This window comes from Phoca vitulina, unplaced genomic scaffold, assembly GCF_004348235.1.
Source record: "Phoca vitulina isolate PV1807 unplaced genomic scaffold, GSC_HSeal_1.0 scaffold22, whole genome shotgun sequence".
Lineage (NCBI taxonomy): Eukaryota > Metazoa > Chordata > Mammalia > Carnivora > Phocidae > Phoca > Phoca vitulina.
In genome coordinates, this window is record NW_022589725.1 from 13496204 (window position 1) to 13517234 (window position 21031).

The 21031-nt window shown below is 37.2% G+C and overlaps 1 protein-coding gene across 1 annotated transcript; it reads right to left on the minus strand.

Moving 5' to 3' along the window:
• Positions 1-4808: 4808 nt before the first annotated feature.
• Positions 4809-15621, minus strand: DEFB125 (defensin beta 125). The gene is made up of 2 exons (XM_032419396.1): positions 15564-15621; positions 4809-5129 (listed from the first exon to the last, which is right to left on the minus strand). The coding sequence occupies exons 1-2, from the start codon at positions 15619-15621 to the stop codon at positions 4837-4839; spliced, it is 351 nt and encodes a 116-aa protein (XP_032275287.1). The 3' UTR covers positions 4809-4836.
• Between the last annotated feature and the right edge of the window lie 5410 nt (positions 15622-21031).

A 21031-nucleotide genomic window follows, 5' to 3' on the forward strand; every position in this document is an offset into this window, starting at 1 on the left:
TTTAATTCACCAATCAAAAGGCACAAAGCGGGGGCGCCTGGGTGGCTCAGTCGTTAAGCGTCTGCCTTCGGCTCAGGTCATGATCCCAGGGTGCTGGGATCGAGCCCCGCATCGGGCTCCCTGCTCAGTGGGGAGCCTGCTTCTCCCTCTCCCACTCCCCCTGCTTGTGTTCTCTCTCGCGCTGTGTCTCTCTCTGTCAAATAAATGAATGGAATCTTTAAAAAAAACAAAAACAAAACCAAAAAACACACAAAAGGCACAAAGCGCCTAAATGGCTATTTTAAAAAAACAGACTCAACTATATGCTGCCTACTTCAGGTTTAAGAATACACATGTGCTCAAAGTGAGGGGATTATTTCATGCAAGCAGAAACCAAAGGAAAATGTGGGTGTAGGCTGTAAGCCAAAAATGGTAACAAGAGACACAGAAGGCCATTATATAATGATAACGATGTCAATACATCAAGAAGATATGACAATTGTAAATATATATACAACCAACATTGGAGCACCTGAATGTATTAAACAAATACTAATACATCAGAAAGAAGATTTAGACAAGATTACAACAATAAGACACTTCAGTACCCCATTTTCAGCAATGGATAGGTCATTGAGACAGAAAATCAATTTAAAAAATTGGAATTGAACCATGCTTTAGATCAAATGCTCCTAATAGACATCAAACAAAATAATAAATTAAAATGGATCAAATAGTTAAATGTAAGTGCTGAAACCATAAAACACTCAGAAGAAAACACAGGAGTAAATCTTCATGACCTTGAGTTGGGCAATAGTTTCTTAGATATGACCCCAAAAGCAGATAAAAACTGTTATATTTTACATTTTTAAGAATCATTTATTTCTTTTAGAGGCGGGGAGGGGCGGAGGGAGAGAGAAAGAATCCCAAGCAGACTCCCTGCTGAGTGTGGAGCCCAGCCTAGGGCTTGATCCCACTACCCTGAGATCACGACCTGAGCTGAAAGGAAGAGTCAGACACTCAACTGACTGAGCCACCTAGGCACTCCCAAAACTGTTATATTTTAAGACACTATCAGTAAGATGAAAAAGAAACCCAGAGAACAGAGGAAATATATATCATATATCTAACATATCAAATCATATATTTAACATGGACAGCACAGCTCAAGAGATGGGGAATTTCAGACTGGAGCTGGAAATGGTACAAAAATGAACCAAATGCAAGTATTATGTTTATATATGAAGATAGCAGCAATTTGGACGTAAATTCCCATATAGGGAAGTGATGGGTTATTGAGCTACAGGGAATCCTTAAGGACAAAGATAAAAAGAAAACAAAAGTTATTATGATGAATGATGGAGAAAGCCTATATTCATGAAAATGGAATATCTAGGAAATTTAGAAAAACTGAATGATTGATGTAGTGAAAGAATCATAATCACTCTGTACCAGCTAATGTTTGAAGCCTTATATCAAGTTTTAGGAGTGACCTCCAAACTTTTTTGAATTTTGAGGGTGCAGTTTTCCTAACACAACTTAAAATTGGAAAATAAGATATTACATCATAAGTGTATATAATAAAAAGATGTGATTATTGGTGTATTATAAATATTGACATGTAAAATTATAATTTAATTTTTTAATTCAGTCTGAATACATAACAATGACAATTATCCATTTAATGAATATACAAAAAAGCTTTTTTAAAGCAATTAGAAGCATTACATCATTTTTTCCTCTAAAGCTTTTATTCCATGAGTTTAAGTTTTTATTCCACTCTCCTCACAAAACATGGATATATATTGTAATTTATTATAAAATCTCGATGAACATAAAGCCCTAAATTTTTTAAAGATTTTGGTTTTATTGCATTTTCACATATTATTTTTTTATTATGTTCAATTAGCCAACATATAGTACATCATTAGTTTTTGATGTAGTGTTCAACGATTCATTAGTTGAGTATAACACCCAGTGCTCATCACATTTTTAAAGATTTTATTTATTTATTTGAGAGAGAGAGATAGTGCTAGCACAAGCTGGAGGGAGGGGCAGAGAGAGAGGAAGAACCAGACTCCCTGCTGAGCAGGGAGCCTGATGCGGGGCTTGATCCCAGGACGCTGAGATCATGAGCTGAGCCGGCGGCAGATGCCTAACCGACTGAGTCACCCAGGTGCCCTAAAGCTCTACATTTTTAACAACATATTCAAGATTGAGTTATCATTGCAATATTTGGAACAAAATTGATTAAAGATGCATAAGTGTGTTATCAAACATGAAAAATAATTGTTAACCAAAAATAACTAATAGAAAGAAAGATGGTACTTTCTTTCTATTAGTTTATGAATACATAGATGAATATTTCTTTTTACTGGAGTGAGATGAAGATCAGCATCAACTTTTTCCCATATTTTATTTTGAAAAATGTAAACACTGAAACTCACATCAATAGGTAGATGTGAAAGTTGGAAGATTAGGCATTAGATAGATAGATAGATAGATAGATAGATAGATAGATAGATCACACAGTTTTTTCAACTCCTTACAAGTTGTATGCCAAAAATTCCTTAGTAAGCTATTATTAAGCTTCAGAAAAGCTTAATTTCAAAGCTTTATCCACCATTAGCTTGATTCTTCCTGGTGTCATTGCTTTGGTAAACAAAAAATTTTCAGTCACTTGGATTTCCAAAGGATTTATTACCCAAAGTCTATGATTACTCACCTTCTGAACACCAGCAGCAATATTTCAATTATCCACTGATTTGACACCTGGAAGTTTGTCCATTCTGGGCAATCCATGACTGTCAAATAAAGGACAGGTGAGAGGTACATTTTTTTTTTTCAGAGTGGAAGAAGAGAAAATGAGAAAGTGGAGGTAGAAAAGAAGAGCCTGTTAAGAATGTTCTGAGCATGATAAGACATTCAGAAATCGAGGGTCTAAAAATGGATTCCCTTAAATTCTCAATGTACACCTTGGAAAACCTTTTTGAAGCTGGTATCCCAGTTTGAAGACTACTGGTTTATATTGTGTGACTTTCTAATATTTATTGAGATGATTGCATGAACCATATGTTCTCAAGTTTATATTGAGTGTTTGCCATGTGCAAGACACTGGTCTAGCAGCTTGAGACACAGCCAAGAATAAGATCAAGGTGTTAGGACTATATGGACATTATGGTCATGATGATAGTCCATAAATAAGTAAATAACTCAATAATTCAGTAGGAGAATGAAGAAATATACAAAATAATTTCAAAGGACTTAAGTGACAGGAAGAAAATAATACAGAGTAGTGAGGAATGGTCTCATTGCCAAGGATTGTTTCTAAAGAGATGATATTTGAAGCAAAGATGTGGAAAAAGAGTAGTCTAGGCTGAGGCAGACTGGTGGTCTAGGGAGGCCTTCATAGTGAAAGGATGCCTCTGTGAAGAGTCAACACATGACCTGTGTGATTTAGGTGTCAGCCATGCAAAGAAATAGAGAAGAGAAATTTAGGCAGAGAGAAGGTGATCAGTTTGTTCCAGTTTGCTAAAGACTTTCTTGATATTGGCACTCTAATTCTTGTATTCTGGGAAAACCTTCAGTCCCAAACAAAAATGGTTTGTCAACCTAACAGGGGATCTATGATCTACTGGAATAGAGGTCCCTTGAAAGGTCAGTGATCTGATGGCCAGTATCCAAACTGCACTAACTATCACAGTCACTGGCAACTTGACTTAGACAAAATAAAAAGAATTAGAGGAAAAAGCCTTCTTGATTCTGAGACATTTAGGCACTTGAGACTGTGGCTTTCAGTAGCACCCCAGACTTAGCCAATACATTAATAATTAATCAACTTTATAGTTAATAACTGCATTTCTGTGATATCAGAGTTAACTCGCCGACTCATCAGTCACCAAACAACACTCACATGTATCTAGACACACAAAGCATAGAAACCCTACATACAACAAGCATTTGTGGACAAGATGAAGATCTTGAGAGGCATGATGTGAGATCACTATAGTGGGAAGTTGGACTTTTCATTGGAAAGATAAGTAGAATTTGTGATGCAGCTTTTAATTTCATATGATGCTCTCAAGGCAAGTCCCACTCTCATCTCTATTAGACCATTCCTTACTACTCTATACTATTAAATTAGTATTTGTGCAGAATGAGGTGGTTTCTAACTATCATCTCTATCTAGTTAAATCAATATTTGTGGAGAATGAAGTGGTTTCTAACTATAACTGGATTAGTATCTAGTTGAAGCCTTAAACAAAAATTGACCTAATGATACAGATAGGGATTTAAACTCTTAACTTACAATAAAAGGGGTGGCAAGTGTGGGAAAGGGACTTGTCTGAAACTTTTTCTGTACCTTCATAGGTTCCTCTGTATATGATAGTAGTGGTTCAGGCATTATTAAAGTCAAAATCCTTGTCTCAACCATAAAGGCAGCTCCAAACTGTGGTCTTCATTTTGTTTTGTTTTTATTTTTGTTTTTTGGTATGGAAAAATACACAGACACACAAATGTTCTCTTGAGACCAACATATTTTAATACACCGGAGGAAGACAGATAAAGAATTTCAGCCCAATAAAGAGAACTCCTGTATCTTTTATGCACTTCCCTTTACACATTTCCAACTGTAGGGTAACTCTTGGTGCTTATCTTGGCAATAGCATTATGTCCATCTACATGCCATCCAATCCCCAATAGAATTGTCCCAGGGGAAATAACATCAATAGAATTGGCTCCCTGGATACTACTCCCAGTGCTTATCTCTAGTGTCCCATACCCAGATGAAATGTTAATTAGTTGTACCATTAGTGGTCTCAAGAGGATGTGCCAAAGCTCGGGAAGAAACTTCTCTTAGGTCTCAGTTACTAGACTTTCTATGGGTTTGGTTGAATCAGGTGTGAATTCATCATTCAAAAAAGAAGCAGGGGAATTTGAAAAAAATTCCCAAGTATTAATATCAGTAGTTATCTCTTCTTCAAAGGGTATAAGACGTGGTGGTGTTTTAGTGTATCCATGATCTTCTTTTATGGGAATGCAGCATGTTAGCTTGTTCATACAAAGAAGCTTGTACCTCTCAACATGAAAGCATCGTTTTCTGCAGTGTCCTATATTATTCTTCCAACATCTTTCAACTGTCCAGCCAGCTGCAGGGAATAAACGAGTAGGTCAAGTTTTTGACTCTAGCAACAATCTGGTAAGCATTAATTCAAAATTTTGACAACTATTGCTACTCCCATCTAGACTAATATGATAAATACTACAAGCCATTGGGGGACAAAAGAGAAAATTGAAATTGTATATTAAATATTTTGTCATATGCCATCAAGGAAATGGGGGTGGGTGGGGAGAGAGAGAAAGAAGGAAAGCAGAAGAAGGAAGGAGGAGGAGGAAGAAAGAGAGACAGAGAGGGAGACCTATGTAGAGCTGATATTTAAGCCAAGGTAAGAAGGATGGAAGGAGCCAGCCAGGTACACAGGAGGCAGAGGCCTGGGAGCAGTGTGATTTTAGGATCCTCTGGATGGCACTGGAGAGACCGTTCCCCTTCTTGGAGTGCATTTGGGAGAGGTGGCACTGCCTCTCAGGGGACAAAAGAGATGGTGGGAACTATTGAGCAGCCCTGTTAATTAGCATGGCAACAGAAGCACCTGCTGAAGGTACCATAAACTCCGAGCCCCTGTACAGTAGTGCAACCACTTTTCTGGGACAAACCAGCATCAGCCACGGTGCAGCAAGACCCACCCCCAGAGGATCAGCACAGGTCCACACGACACCAGATCTCTAAAATTTAGAGTTTTGAAACCCAGCTGCTCGCCTGAGATAAAACAAAGGAGCACTATGCCACCAGGTAGGGAGACATCTTGGACATAGTGTGAAGGCAAGGTTCTGATAGAAGCCTGGGATGCATGAGGGGGAGATTATTCACACTTCAGGGCTTCCTGAACAGTGGCAGGCACAAACTCCCCTCTCCAGGGACTAGAGAGCAGGCCAATGCCATTTTTCACCCTGCCTATCAGCAAACAGACTGACTTCAGTGAGCAACAGTGGGGACTGGAGCCACCTACACCAAGCCCGGCCCCCTGTGCCCTGCAGGTGCATCTTTACTAGGGCAAGTCAGCCTGAGAACCAATGAAGCAGGCCCCTCCCCCACAAGACCAGCACAAACCCCTTGCATGCACCAAGTCTACTGATCATAGAGTGCTGCAAATTTTCAGCTCTAGGGGAAATATGATCTAGCCTCTTTTAACGAGTAGACCAAAACACACCTAGCTAAAACTTGCCACACAGTGGACAACGTCCAAACACTCCCCACTGCAGGTAGGGAGAAACTCCGAAGAGAACTAACCTGAGAGAAAGAGCAAGCAAAACACAATAGCAGAGTGCACACTCTGAAACGCTTTCAGCAGCATCAGGCCCTGGACAGTATTGGAACTCTTCTTAATATAGCCATTACTCTCAAGAGCAGGAAATATAACAGGCTTTCCTAGAACACAAAAGAACAGTGACCGAGAGAAAATGACAAGATGGAGGAATTCACCCCAAAAGAAAGAACAGGAAGAGGTCATGGCCAGGGATCTAATCAAAATGATATAAGTAATATGCCTGAACCAGAATTTAAAACAATCATAAGGATACCAGCTGGGCTTGAGAAAAGTATAGAAGATACTAGAGAATCCCTTACTGCAGAGATAAAAGAACTGAAAACTAGTCAGGCTGAAATACAGGTCTCAACTGGTACAAAAAGATTGCGATTATACCATGCATATTTTCAGACCACGATGCTTTAAAACTTGAACTCAGTCACAAGAGAAAATTTGGAAGGAATACAAATACATGGAGGTGTCCATCCTACTAAAGAATGAATGGGTCAGCCAGGAAATTAAAGAAGAATCTTTAAAATACAGGAAACAAATGAAAATGAAAACATGACAGTTCAGAACCTTTGGGATGCAGCAAATGTGGTTATAAGAGGGAAGTATATAGCAATACAAGCCTTTCTCAAGAAGCAAGAAAAGTCTCAAATACGCAACCTAACCCTATACCCAAAGGAGCTGGAAAAAAGAACAGCTAATAAAGCAGCAAGAGAAGAGAAGTAATAAAGATTAGAGCAGAAATCAATGATACAGAAATAAAAAAAGCACAGTAGAATAGATAAACGAAACTAGGAGCTGGTTCTTTGAAAGAATTAATAAGATCGATAAAGCCCTAGCCAGACTCATCAAAAAGAGAAGAGAAAGGACCCAAGTAAATAAAATCATGAATGAAAGAGGAGAGATCACAACCAACAGTGAAGAAATACAAACATTTATAAGAGAATATTATGAGCAAATATATGCCAACAAATTAGGCAATTTGGAAGAAATGGATGCATTCCTAGAAATGTATAAACTACCAAAACTGAAACAGAAAGAAATAAAAAATTTGAACAGACCCATAACCAGCAAAGAAATTGAATCAGTAATCAAAAATCTACCAACAAACAAGAGTCCAGGGCTGGATGGCTTCCCAGTGGAATTCTACCAAACATTTAAAGAAGAATTAATGCCTATTCTTATGAAACTGTTTAAAAAAATAGAGATGGAAGGAAAACTTCCAAACTCTTTCTATGAGGCCAGCATTACCTTGATCCCAAAACCAGACAAAGACTCCACTAAAAAGAATTACAGACCAATAGCCCTGATGAACATGGATGCAAAAAGTCTCACCAAGATATTAACTAATAGGATCCAACAGTACATTAAAAGAGTTATTCACCATGACCAAGTGGGATTTATTCCTGGGCTGCAAGGTTGGTTCAACATCTGCAAATCAATCAATGTGATACACCACATTAATAAAAAGAAAGGACAAGAACCATATGATCCTCTCAATAGATACAGAAAAAGCATTTGACAAAATACAGCATGCTTTCTTGATAAAAAAACTCTCTGCCATGTAGGGATAGAGGGAACATACCTCAATATCATAAAAGCCACATATGAAAAATCCACAGTGAATATCATCCTCAATGGGGAAAAACTGAGAGCTTTTCCCCTAAGATCAGGAACACAACAGGGATGACCACTGTCAACACTGTTGTTCAACATAGTACTGGAAGTCATAGCCTCAGCACTCAGACAACAAAAAGAAATAAAAGGCATCCAAATTGGCAAAGAAGAAGTCGAACTCTCACTCTTTGCAGACGACATGATACTCTATGTAGTAAACCTAAAAGACTCCAGCAAAAAATTACTAGAACTGATACAGGAATTCAGCAAAGTTGCAGAACATAAAATCAATGCAGAGAAGTCCATTGCATTTCTATACATTAACAATGAGGCAGAAGAAAGAGAAACCAAGGAATTGATCCCATTTATGGTTGCACCCAAAACCATAAGATACCTAGGAATAAACCTAACCAAAGAGGTAAAGGATCTGTATTCTGAAAACTATAGAACACTTATGAAAGAAATTGAGGAAGACACAAGAAATAGAAAAACATTCCATGCTCATGGATTGGAAGAACAAATATTGTGAAAATTTTATGCTACCCAAAGCAATCTACACATTCAGTGCAATGCCTATCAAAATACCATCAGCATTTTTCATAGAGCTGGAACAAACAATCCTAAAATTTGTATGGAACCAGAAAAGACCTTGACTAGCCAAAGTAATGTTGAAAAAGAAAAGCAATGCTGGAGGCATCACAATTCTGTACTTCAATCTATATTACAAAGCTGAAATCATTAAGACAGTATGGTACTGGCACAAAAACAGATACATAGATCAATGGAACAGAAGAGAAAGCCCAGAAATGGACACTCAACTCTATGGTCAACTAATCTTTGACAAAGCAGGAAAGAATATCTAAAAGAAAGAAGACAGTCTCCTCAACAAAACTTAGTTGGAAAATTGGACAGCCACATTCAGAAGAATGAAACTGGATCACTTTTTTACACCATACACAAAAATAACTCAAAATGGATGAAAGACCTAAATGTGAGACAGGAATCCATCAAAATCCTAGAGGACAACAAGGCAGCAACGTCTTCGACCTCAGCCGCAGCAACTTCTTTCTAGACACATCTCCAAAGGCAAGAGAAATAAAAGCAAAAATGATCTATTGGGACTTCATTAAGATGAAAAGCTTTTGCACAGCAAAGGAAATAGTCAACAAAACTAAAAGGCAACCTGTGGAATGGGAGAAGATATTTGCAAATGTCTTATGAGATAAAGAGCTAGTATCCAAAATCTATTAAGAACTTATGAAACTCAACATCCTAAAAAACAGATAATCCAGTCAAGAAATGGGCAGAAGACATGAACAGACATTTCTCCAAAGAAGATACATGAAAAAATGTTCAACATCACTCAGCATCAGGGAAATACAAATCAAAACCACAGTGAGAGGGATGCCTGGGTGGCTCCGTTGGCTAAGCGTCTTCCTTTGGTTCAGGTCATGATCTCAGGGTCCTGGGATCGAGCCTGGCATTGGGCTCCCTGCTCAGCAGGGAGTCTGCTTCTCCATCTCCCTCTGCAGCACCCCCCTGCTTGTGCTCTCTTGCTCTCTCTCTCTGTCAAATAAATAAAATCTTAAAAAAACCACAGTGAGATACCACCTCACACAGTCAAAATGGCTAAAATTAACAACTCAGGAAACAACAGATGTTGGCAAGGATGCAGAGAAAGGGGAACTCTCTTACACTATTGGTGGGAATGCAAACTGGTGCAGCCACCTTGGAAAACCTCAAGGTTTTGGGTTGAGGTTCCTCAAAAATTTAAAAATAGAACTATTTTGTGACCCAACAATTGCACTACTAGGTATTTATCCACAGGATACAAAAATACTGATTTGAAGGGGCATATGCATCCCAATGTTTATAGCAACATTATCAACAATAGCCAAATTATGGAAAGAACCCAAACACCCATCAACTGATGAATGGATAAAGAAGTTGAAGTATATCTATATACAATGGAATATTACTCAACCATAAAAAAGAATGAAATCTTGTCTTTGCAATGACGTGGATGGAGCTAGAGTGTATTATGTTAAGTGAAATAAGCCAGAGAAAGACAAATACCATATGATTTCACTCATATGTGGAAATTAAGAAACAAAGCAGATGAACGTAGAGGAATGGAGAAAAAAGAAGAGAGAGAGAGAGAGGGAAGCAAACAATAAGAGATCCTTAACTATAGAGAACAAACAGGGTTGATGGAGGGGAGTTGGGGGGATGGGCTAAATGGGTGATGGTATTAAGGAGGGCACTTGTGATGAGCACTGGGTGTTATATGTAAGTGATGAATCACTAAATTCTACACCTAAAACCAATTTTACAATATATGTTAACTAACTGGAATTTAAATTAAAACTTGAAATTAAAAAAAAGAGAAAGCCAAAAGTAGGTGAGTTATACAGTTAGTTACCACTGGTTGACTAGAGCATAATCCCATGGAAAACTCTGGCAGCCAGTGTATGAAACAAGCCTCAGAGTTATCCTTCTTGAGAATGAAAGGAGCTGGAGTATTTATCTGCCATCTAGCCAGCCAATAGTTGATAGATGATCCCAGAGTGAGTTCATAATTCCCTCTCATTTCTGGATTGCTCTGTATAGGGCTATTTCACATGCAATCAACCATGCTTTGAGGATGACTGCCAGTTGCAGGCTGGTGTGCATGAAAATGGTAAACGCTAAGAGGATCCAAGGAAAATTGAATCAGATATGAATAGATTATGCGAGAGAGGAAAATGTTTCTTAAAGCAATGAGTGAACTTCTGTAGGTAAATATTACGGAGAAGTTCAGTAAAATAAGTGCAGAAGTGTCCATTATGTTGAACATGATGATTGTCACTGGTAACCATGAGAGGAGCAGTTTCCCAGTGGTAGGGAAAAAAGAAACAAAAGTGAAGTTGGTGAAATGTGAATGAGAAAAGTTGAAGTAGCACCTGGAGACAAAACTCTTAAGTTTACTGTGAGGAAGGGCAGAGAAATAGAGAGGTTCTTGGAGGATAATATGGAGCCAAGTGAGCATTTTTCAGGGATGTTTTGAAGAATGGAAAATAACAGAGCATGTTTGAAGGCACTTAAGAAGAAACCAGTAGAAAGGGAGAGATTAATGTAGAATAGGGAAATGTCACAATGAAAGGTCCTTTGTAGTTGGCAAGGATCAAAATCACATTTGGCAGATCGAGATGGAGAAGGCACACATTCTCAGTTATGTCAGAGGGAAAGAGAAGTTGGATACAGAGGCATACTGGAATTTATCCAATGTTTATAGCATGAATGTTGACCATGGTAAAAAGAAAAAAGTTCTGTTTTAATTTTTAATTTTTTAATTTTTGTTTATTCATTTTTTTAGATTCCACATATAGTACTTGTGTTTCTCAGTCTGACTTATTTCACTTAGCAAAATACCCTCTCAGTCTATCTATGTTGTTGTAAATGGCACAATCTCATCATTTTTTATGGCTGCATAATATTTCATTGTATATATATACCACATCTTCCTCATCCATTCGTCTATTGATGGACACTTGGGTTGCTTCCACATCTTGGCTATTGTGAAGAATGTTACAATAAACATAGGGGTGCATATATCTTTTCATATTAGTGTTTTAATTTTCTTTGGGTAAATACCCAGTAGTAGAATTATTAACTCATATGGTATTTCTATTTTTAATTTTTTGAGCAACCTCCATACTATTTCCCACAGTTTCTGCACCAATTTTCATTCCTACCAACAGTGCACAAGGGTTCCTTTTTCTCCACATCCTCACCAACACTTGTTATTTCTTGTCTTTTTTTATTTTAGCCATTCTGATGTGTAAGGTGATATCTTTTTTTAAGGTTATTTATTTATTTATTTATTTGATATATATATATATATAGAGAGAGAGAGAGAGAGAGAGAGAGAGAGAGAGAGAATGTGTGTGAGAGAGAGAGCACGAGTGGAGGGTGGGGGCAGAGGGAGAGGGAGAAGCAGACTCCCTGCTGAGCAGCGAGCCTGATGTGGGGCTCCATCCCAGGACCTTGGGATCATGACCTGAGCTGAAGGCAGATGCTTAACTGACTGAGCCACCCAGGTGCCCCTGTAAGTTGATATCTAACTGTGGTTTTGATTTGCATTTCCCTGATGATTGGTGAGGTTGAGCATCTTTTCATGTGACACTTTGAATTTTTAAAATCTTGAAGTGTGGGATAAAGTCGTAATCTGGGAGGGAGAGGCACGTAGAAAAGTAGAGCAGGAGAATTAAAGAAAGGTCAGTACAAAATAGCTGTCTAGGAAGGAGGGAAGATGAGCTCAAAAAAAATACAGTAGGATTTATGAGCAATGTGATAATTCATTTGTGGGATGTAGACATGAATGTAAAATGAAACTAGCCTGCTCCATTGTATGATCATTTATCAAGCAAGCAAACATGACCATCTTTCTCATCAAATTGCCTGCAAAGTGCAAAGGTTAGTGTATTCTAAGCAGAGGAAGCAGCTAGAGTAAGTGTTCTATATTGGAGGAAGCCTGGTATACATGAGAAAGGGGAAATAAGTCTCAAAACAATCTTTTCTGGATTTAATTTGATAATGTATAAAAAGCACCTTTCATGGGTTGACATATATAAAGCTCACAGTAATTTGTCTCCTATTGCCTCCCCTGGGCTAAGAAGTTTATTCCATTTTTCCAATGATTCATTCTCTTACTACTTATTGGCTCAAATTTACTTTGCTTATGTTAGAATTATCTGTAAGTTTCAAATGTAGACATTCCACTTCTTTCATCCAAGACAAACTTTGACATCATTTCTTCATTTCTTGCTTCTACAAGATTATTTCTCAATTTTTCTTTTCTTCCAGGGTACCTATTCTAGAAAGCTCCTCATTCAACAAAGTTTGAGCCCCTAACTATAGTACAGACTTCATTCTAGGCCCTTAAGGTACATTTGTGAACTAATCAGACAAAGTCACATGAAGCTTACTTTCTACCAGGGCAAGAAAGACAATGAAAACAAGTAAATTATCTTATATGTGAGAAGGTGATAAGTGGTTTACAGAAATAAGAGAGAATCTATTTGGAGTGTTATGGGGGCAGATTGCAGTTTCTTTCTTCCTTTTTTTAAATTAAAGATGTATTTATTTGAGAGAGAGAGAGAGAGCACAGGCAGGAGGGGCAGAGGGAGAGGGAGAATCTCAAGCAGACTCTGCTGAGCGTGGAGCCCAAGCCAGGGCTTGATCTCTCGACCCTGAGATCATGACCTGAGCTGAAACGAAGAGTCAGACACTTAACTGACTGTACCACCCAGGCACCCCCAGGTTGCAGTTTTTTAAACAGCCATTAGCATAGGACTTGAAAGAAGGTGACAAGTAAACAATGACTTGAAGGAGGTAAAGGAATTAGCCACAACAGTACCTGGGGCAAGAGCATTAGCAGAGGAAACAGACAGAACTCTGGGTTGAGCAAGCCAGGCATGTTTGAGGAAGAGCATTGAAACCACTGTGGCTCTGGTGAAATGAGCAAGGACTAGAATGGTAGAAGATGAAGTGAGAGAGGTCATAAGGGACAGATCATGGCAAGCAGGTGGGCTGCTGTTAGGACCCTGGCTATTGCTCTGAGTGAAGAGGGGGTCATTGCAGAGTTTTGAGCAGAAGAGGTACATAATCTGACTTCCAATGAGAGTGCTGTCTGCTATCTTGATGGCAGATTGCAGGAGGCAAGTGTAAAAGGACAGATACCTGTGAGGAAGCTACAGAAGTAGGAGGTGAGAGATGGTAGTGATTTGAATCGGAGTGGTAGCAGTGGAGGTGGTGAGATTGGTTGGCTCTGGACATAACTTGCAAGTAGGCTCTTTGATAGATACGGATGTCACAGCTAAAAATATCAAAGATAATTCCAAGAATATGGCTTAAGCAATGAAATGATGGCAATTGGGAATAATCTATAATTGAATGTATTTTTGTTAAGAATGACAGCAGTCATTTTCTTCAAAGCTCCTCAGTCTGGAATTATGTTGTTAAAACTTGTGACCTCCATCAGCAATATCTCAGAATCATAAAACTAAAGAATATGAATAACAACTGTATTATTTCAGACACATAAGCCATTTGCCAAAACATTTTCCCATGTGGAAATTCTCTCTAAAACATACCAGATGCAGAATCAAAAACATCAACTTAAATACAGCTATTGCCATTGATGGACAGCTTGGCTTGGTAAAAACCACCAGATGCTGTCTCACTTGAAAATACAGAAATAAACTCAAATACATTAAATAGTTAAATTTCAAAACAGAACCTATAAGGGAAAATCTATAAATCAACAGGAATAAAAACTACCTCCTAAAATAAAAGGGAAAAATAGGCATAGCCACACAATTTTTAGAAAAATTAAAATATACAATAAATATATATCTGAAGTTTGACTTCTTCATACTGAGTGAAATAGAAACAATTATATCTTTAAATATTATCCTTCATGTAAAAATTTTGATTTATGTCTAAGAACGTTTATATAGAAAATAACTCGTATATATAACATAAATACACTTATTAGCAAAAATAATGACATAAATGTTCATTTATCAAATTGGATAAATAATTTGTAGAGCATCCATTCATTGATATTTTATGCAATTATTGAAAATTCAGTTGTTGGAAAATATTTAATATATGGGAAACTACTAATAATGTAATAGAAATTTAAAAGTAGGCTACACATTTATTTACATGGTATCCAAGAATCTGAGGAAGAGCAACAGAACAAAACTTTATTCTTTATTATTTCAAAACTTTTCAAAATGTCAGCAAATAGTTCATAATCAGAAATTCACCCACCCTCTATAAGTTTTATGCATCTGTTAATAATAATAAAGTAAGTTTCTATATTGATAAGAAATCTCTAAGACATACTGGTAGTGCCTTGCAGAAGAATCCACATGGTTCATTTACACTGTATTTTTTAAAATCTAAGATCTATATATGCGTTAGGATATACAAGTAATTGGTAAGATTGGTAAACATATATATATGCTTATATATATATACATATATATATGTGTATATATATATATATGCTAGGATATACAAGTAATTGGTAAGATTGATTGATTGAGAGAGATTCTGAAAGAAAGATTGAAGAAATGTTATTCTAGGGTAAGAGAGTACTTTTCCTTAAACTCATATATACCTATCAAGCGCTTGATACTTTGTATCAATTGCAAGTACTATTTTTCAATGAAAAGTAGATAATTTCCAAAAGTAGCATCACTAAAAAGCAGGAATAAGCTCATTCATATTGATCTAATACCAGAGGCTTACTATTTTATTGGTTAACACTGGTTAGAGAGACAGCCAGAAAAGGCTGCTCAGAAGATTGAGGAAATTCTTGCCTTTGGAGAAATGTCTCAGAAGATACCCCATCATGATAGGTGCCTCCAACAGGGTCTTAGAGAGTAGGGACATGGAGCTGCCATAATGAGAGCATTTCTGTGGCTTTTTATTGGCCCAAGTCTTTTCCGGCAGACCCTCTTTTCCTGTCAAGACACCTGTAATCTCAAGGTCAATAACTCATCCTAGTTCCATCATCGCTACATTTTAGGGTTCCATTACCTTTGGTCACCAGATTTAGGAACCCACATATAATGAAGGTCAGCATCAGGAGATTCATGGCTTCTGGAAGAGAGGAAGCTCTCTGTCCTGAGGAATCCAGAGCACTTGGCCCAGCTAGGAGTATAAATAGTCATCTTTACTTGCCTATCACGGGTGATGAACCAGAGATGGGGAGAATGCCATGCCGTCCGGATCACCAGACCATTAACTTGCATCATTGAGTGTGCATGACAAAATAATGCTCTGTTCTAGAAACTATTAAAGGAAACTGAGGCCTTGTGAAATGAATTATAATCCTGAGGAAGTGTATGGTCTGATGGGAAGAAACAATTCCCAAAGGAAATTGTTCTCCTTAACCCTATATGGGGCCAATTACTTCTCCTCTCTTTGTATGCAGCACCATAAGTATACATCAATGATAGCAGAATGCTACGTAAAGATCCCACTTATTTCAGACCAATAGTTTTGACTTCTAGTAGAGTATTCTTCTCTCCATCTGAATGATTACCAAATACATTTTGTATTAATTTTTGTATAAGTTACGAAGTTTAGTTTGAGATGGACTTTTTTTTACAGTGGATATTCAATTTTTGCAGTAACAATTTATTGAAAGTACTATCCTTCCTCCATTGAATTGCTTTGGCACATCTGTCAAAAATTAGTTGGCCATACTTGATTCTGTATTATGTCCATTGATTATGTGTCTATTCCTCTGCCAGAACAACACACTCTTGATTACTATAGCTGTATAATATGTCTTGAGATAGTGCAGTGATTCTTCTTGCTTTATTCTTCTTTTAAAAAATTTTTTTACCGGGATGCCTGGGTGGCTCAGTCGTTAAGCATCTGCCTTCGGTTCAGGTCATGATCCCAGGGTCCTGGGATCAAGCCCCACATCGGGCTCCCTGCTCACCGGGAAGCCTGTTTCTCCCTCTCCCACTTCCCCTGCTTGTGTTCCTGCTCTTGCTGTCTCTCTGTCAAATAAATAAAATCTTAAAAAAAAATTTTTTTTTTACCTATACCAGTTCCTTTGCCTTTCAATAAAAATTGTAGAATAGTCTATGTATATCTACAAAAATCTTGCTTGAGATTATGATAGCGATTGAGTTAAACCTGTGTATTAGTCTGGCATAAATTACTTCTTTGTTATGTTGAGTCTTCTAATCCATCCATGTGTGCCTACGCCACTTCACTTAAGTGTTTATTTCTTTCATCACCATTTTGTACTTTTTAGAATACAAGACTTAAAATATTTTTCAATTTATATCTAAGTATTTTATGAGTGATTTTAATAAATTTATATTTTTAATTTCAATATTCACATATCTTTAGTATACAGTAATACAATTCATGTTTATGTATTGATTTTGGATCCTGAACCTTGCTCAACTCAGTTATTAGTTCTAAGAGGTTTTTTATAGATTCCTTGATCTTTTCTCTGTAGACTATCATGTCAGCTGTAAATAGGGACAATTTTCTTTCTTCCTTTCCAAACTCTGTATTTATTTCCTTTTCTTGTCTTATCATGTTGAGTAGAATTTTCAGAATACATTAAATAAGAAGGGTCAGAGTGGATATCCTTGCACTTCTGTGATCTTAGAGGTATTCATTCTTTTACCATTAAGTGTAACATTAGTTGTAGGTATTTTGTAAATTTTTTTAATTAAGTTGAGAAAGTTTCCCTACATTCTTAATTTTCTGAGAGTTTTTATCATGAATGCATTTGAAACTTATTCAAATGCTATTTATACATCTACTGATTGGATCATATGATTTTTCTCTGTTCTTAGCCTGTTAATTTGCTAGGTGACATTGATGATTTTCAAATATTTAACCACCTTTCATTCTTCAACAAATCCCACCTGGTCATGACTTTAATTCTTTTTATATATTGCCCAACTCCATCTGCCAATACTTTTTTAATTGAAATAATTGTAGATTCACATGTACTTGTAGGAAATAATTTAGAGCAATCCTGTGTACCCTTTATTTTGTGTCCCTTAATAGTCACATCTTGCAAACTTAGAGTGCAATATCAACAACCAGGATGTTGACATGGATACATTCTACCAGTCTTACTCTGATTCCCCAGTTTTACTGGTAATTATTTGTGTGTGCATGTGTGTGTTGTGATAGTGTGTGTGTATGCAGTTCTGTATACTTGTATCACATGTAGGTTTGCATATCTACCACTCAAGAGATACAGTTCCATCATCACAAGGGTCCCACCTTCACTTTACTTTGGCCTTTTCAAAAGTCAGTTGTGCATATTTGTATGATCTATTTCTAGTTTCTGTAATTTGGTCCATTGATAGGCATTTATCCCTCTGCGAATGCCACACAGCTGTACGTAAGCCTTGATATTGGATGGAATGATACTTCTCACTTGATTCTCTGTTCAAGATGGTTTTAATTACTCTAGGGCTGATGTTCTTGTATATCAATTTTATAATAAACTTGTCCATGTCTAGAAAAATCTTGCTTAGATTAGATAAGAATTTCATTAAACCTGTAGATCAGTGTTAAGTCTTCCAATCCCTGAACACAGTATGACTCACTGCATGTTTAGGTCTTCTTTGCCTCCATCAGAATTTTGTAATTTTCAGCATCCAGATCCTAAACATGTTTTGTTAAATGTATACCTAAGTATTTCATTTACTTTGGGAGTGATTATAATTAGTACTGCTTTAAAATTCCAATTTCCATAAATATATTCTTAATATATAGAAATGTACTTTGTGAACAGATGTTTATTTGGGCAATTAGAATTGCAATTCAGGAGTCACATATTCAGGTAGAAACCTGAATTCTTTTGTGTCTCATCTTTTATCCTGCAACACAGCTGAACTCATTAGTTGATTCTTGTGGATTTTTCAAATAGATTTTTTGGGGGATTTTCACCTAGATAATCATGTCATCTGCAAACAGGCAGCTCTTTTTTCCTTTTCAATCTATATACCTGTTATTTACTGCTTTATTGCAATGATTACAATTTCCAGTAGTTTTTTTAAAATTTAATTTAATTTTATTATGTTATGTTAGTCACCATACAGTACATCATTAGTTTCTGATGTAGTGTTCCACGATTCATTGTTTTCGTGTAATACCCAGTACTCCTATAGTATTAATGTGAAACCATTTGGTCTTTGATCATTAAATATGAGGGATTTATTTTGTAGATGTTCTTTATCAAATTGAGGTAGTTCCCTTCTACTCCTCGCTTGCAGGGAATTTTTATCATGAATTAGTGTTTTGTAAAATGCTTTTTCTGCAACAATCAATATGCTCATATTATTTTTATAATTTCCCTGTTGCTATGGTTACATTGATTTTTTTATTCTTATTTTTAAAATTTAATTTAATTTTATTATGTTATGTTAGTCACCATACAGTACATCATTAGTTTTTGATGTAGTGTTCCATGATTCATTGTTTTCGTATAACATCCAGTGCTCCAGGCAATACATGCCCTCCTTAATACCCATCACCGGGCTAACCCATCCCCCAACCCCTTCCCCTAATTGCACTACTGGGCATTTACCCCAAAGACACAGATGTAGTGAAAAGAAGGGCCACATGCACCCCAATGTTCATAGCAGCAATGTCCACAATAGCCAAACTGTGGAAAGAGCTGAAATGCCCTTCAACAGACAAATGGATAAAGAAGATGTGGTCCATATATACAATGGAATATTACTCAGCCATCAGAAAGGATGAATACCCAACTTTTACATCAACATGGATGGGACTGGAGGAGATTATGCTAAGTGAAATAAGTCAAGCAGAGAAAGTCAATTATCATATGGTTTCACTTATTTGTGGAGTATGAGGAATAGAATGGAGGACATTAGGAGAAGGAAGGGAAAAATGAAGGGGGGGAATTGGAGGGGGAGATGAACCATGAGAGACTATGGACTCCGAGATACATTGACTTTTTTAAAAGATTGTATTTGTTATTTATTTAGAGAGCATGATGGAGGGGGAAGAGGGAGAGGGAGAGAGAATCTCAAGCAGACTCCACACTGAGCAGGGAGCCCCACATGGGGCTTGATCACATGACCCTGAGATCATGACCTGAGCTGAAATCAACAGTCGTTCATTTAACCAACTGAGCCACCCAAGCGCCCCACGTTGATTGATTTTTGAGTGTTAAAACCAGTCTTGCATACCTGAAATAAATTATTCTTTTATACATTGCTGGATTCTATTTGCTAATATTTTACTGAGATATTTGCATGTAAGTTTCTGAGAGCATTTGGTCTGTAGTTTTCATTTTTCATAATGTCTTCATCTACTTTTACTCTTAGAGTAATGCTGACATCATAAAATGAGTTAGGAAGTATTCCTTCCTCTTTGGTATTGGCATTCAATCTTTGTAAGTACAGGTATCCCTCACTCTTTGAAAGTTTGGGTTACACCACTTCACTTTTATGAAAGACCTACATTAGTACCCGTTTTTGCTAACTGAAAGAAATCTGAAGAAGATCTTTGCTTTTAAAAAGAAGGTGAAAAGCAAAAATAGTGTCCAGTTCAGTGTTTGTTTTTCGGTGAGCTGTTACAGAGGCAACTCACACCTAGAGCGGCAAGAGTGGCCCTGCCAAGCTCCTTCCTCGGGGACTGCACTCAGCATCTCAGCATCAAGCCGCCATAGCTTTGAACTATTTGAGCATCTGTGCTTTGTCTGGATTTAGTTTGTGCATCCATTAGCAAGCTGTGTCCCAAGGTATCAGAAAGCCTAAGAAAGGTTATTGTGGGGTCCGAAAACACTCAACAAATTTTCCATATAGATTAATGGTAATTGCTTCTTTGCTTTATGTTTTCACAGAAACGCTCTGCTCTCGGATAGTGGGGGAAACCTGTACTGTGTAGAATTCTCCCACGAAACCATTTTGGCCAGGAGATTTCTGTTTCAAAGCTTTTAAATTACAGATTCAATTTCTTTAATGGTTATAGAACTATTCAGAGTCCATAGTCTCTCATGGTTCATCTCTCCCTCTGAGAAACAAACAGGGTTTTAGAGGGAAGGGGGGAGGGGGGATTGGTTAGCCCAGTGATGGGTATTAAGGAGGGCACGTACTGCATGGAGCACTGGGTGTTATACGAAAACAATGGATCGTGGATCACCACATCAAAAACCAATGATGTATTGTATGGTGACTAACATAACATAATAAAAAAATAAATAAAATAAAATAATTGGAAGAGAAAAGAACTATTCAGGTTGTCTATTTCATTTTGAAGAATTGGCCTATTTCTTCTAAGTTATAAAATTTTTGAGTGAAACATTTCTTGTAGTTTTCTCTTCGTATCTTTTTTTTTTTTTAAGATTTTATTTATTTATTTGACAGAGAGAGACACAGCGAGAGAGGGAACACAAGCAGGGGGAGTGGGAGAGGGAGAAGCAGGCTTCCCGCTGAGCAGGGAGCCCAATGCAGGCCTCGATCCAAGCACCCCGGGACCATGACCCG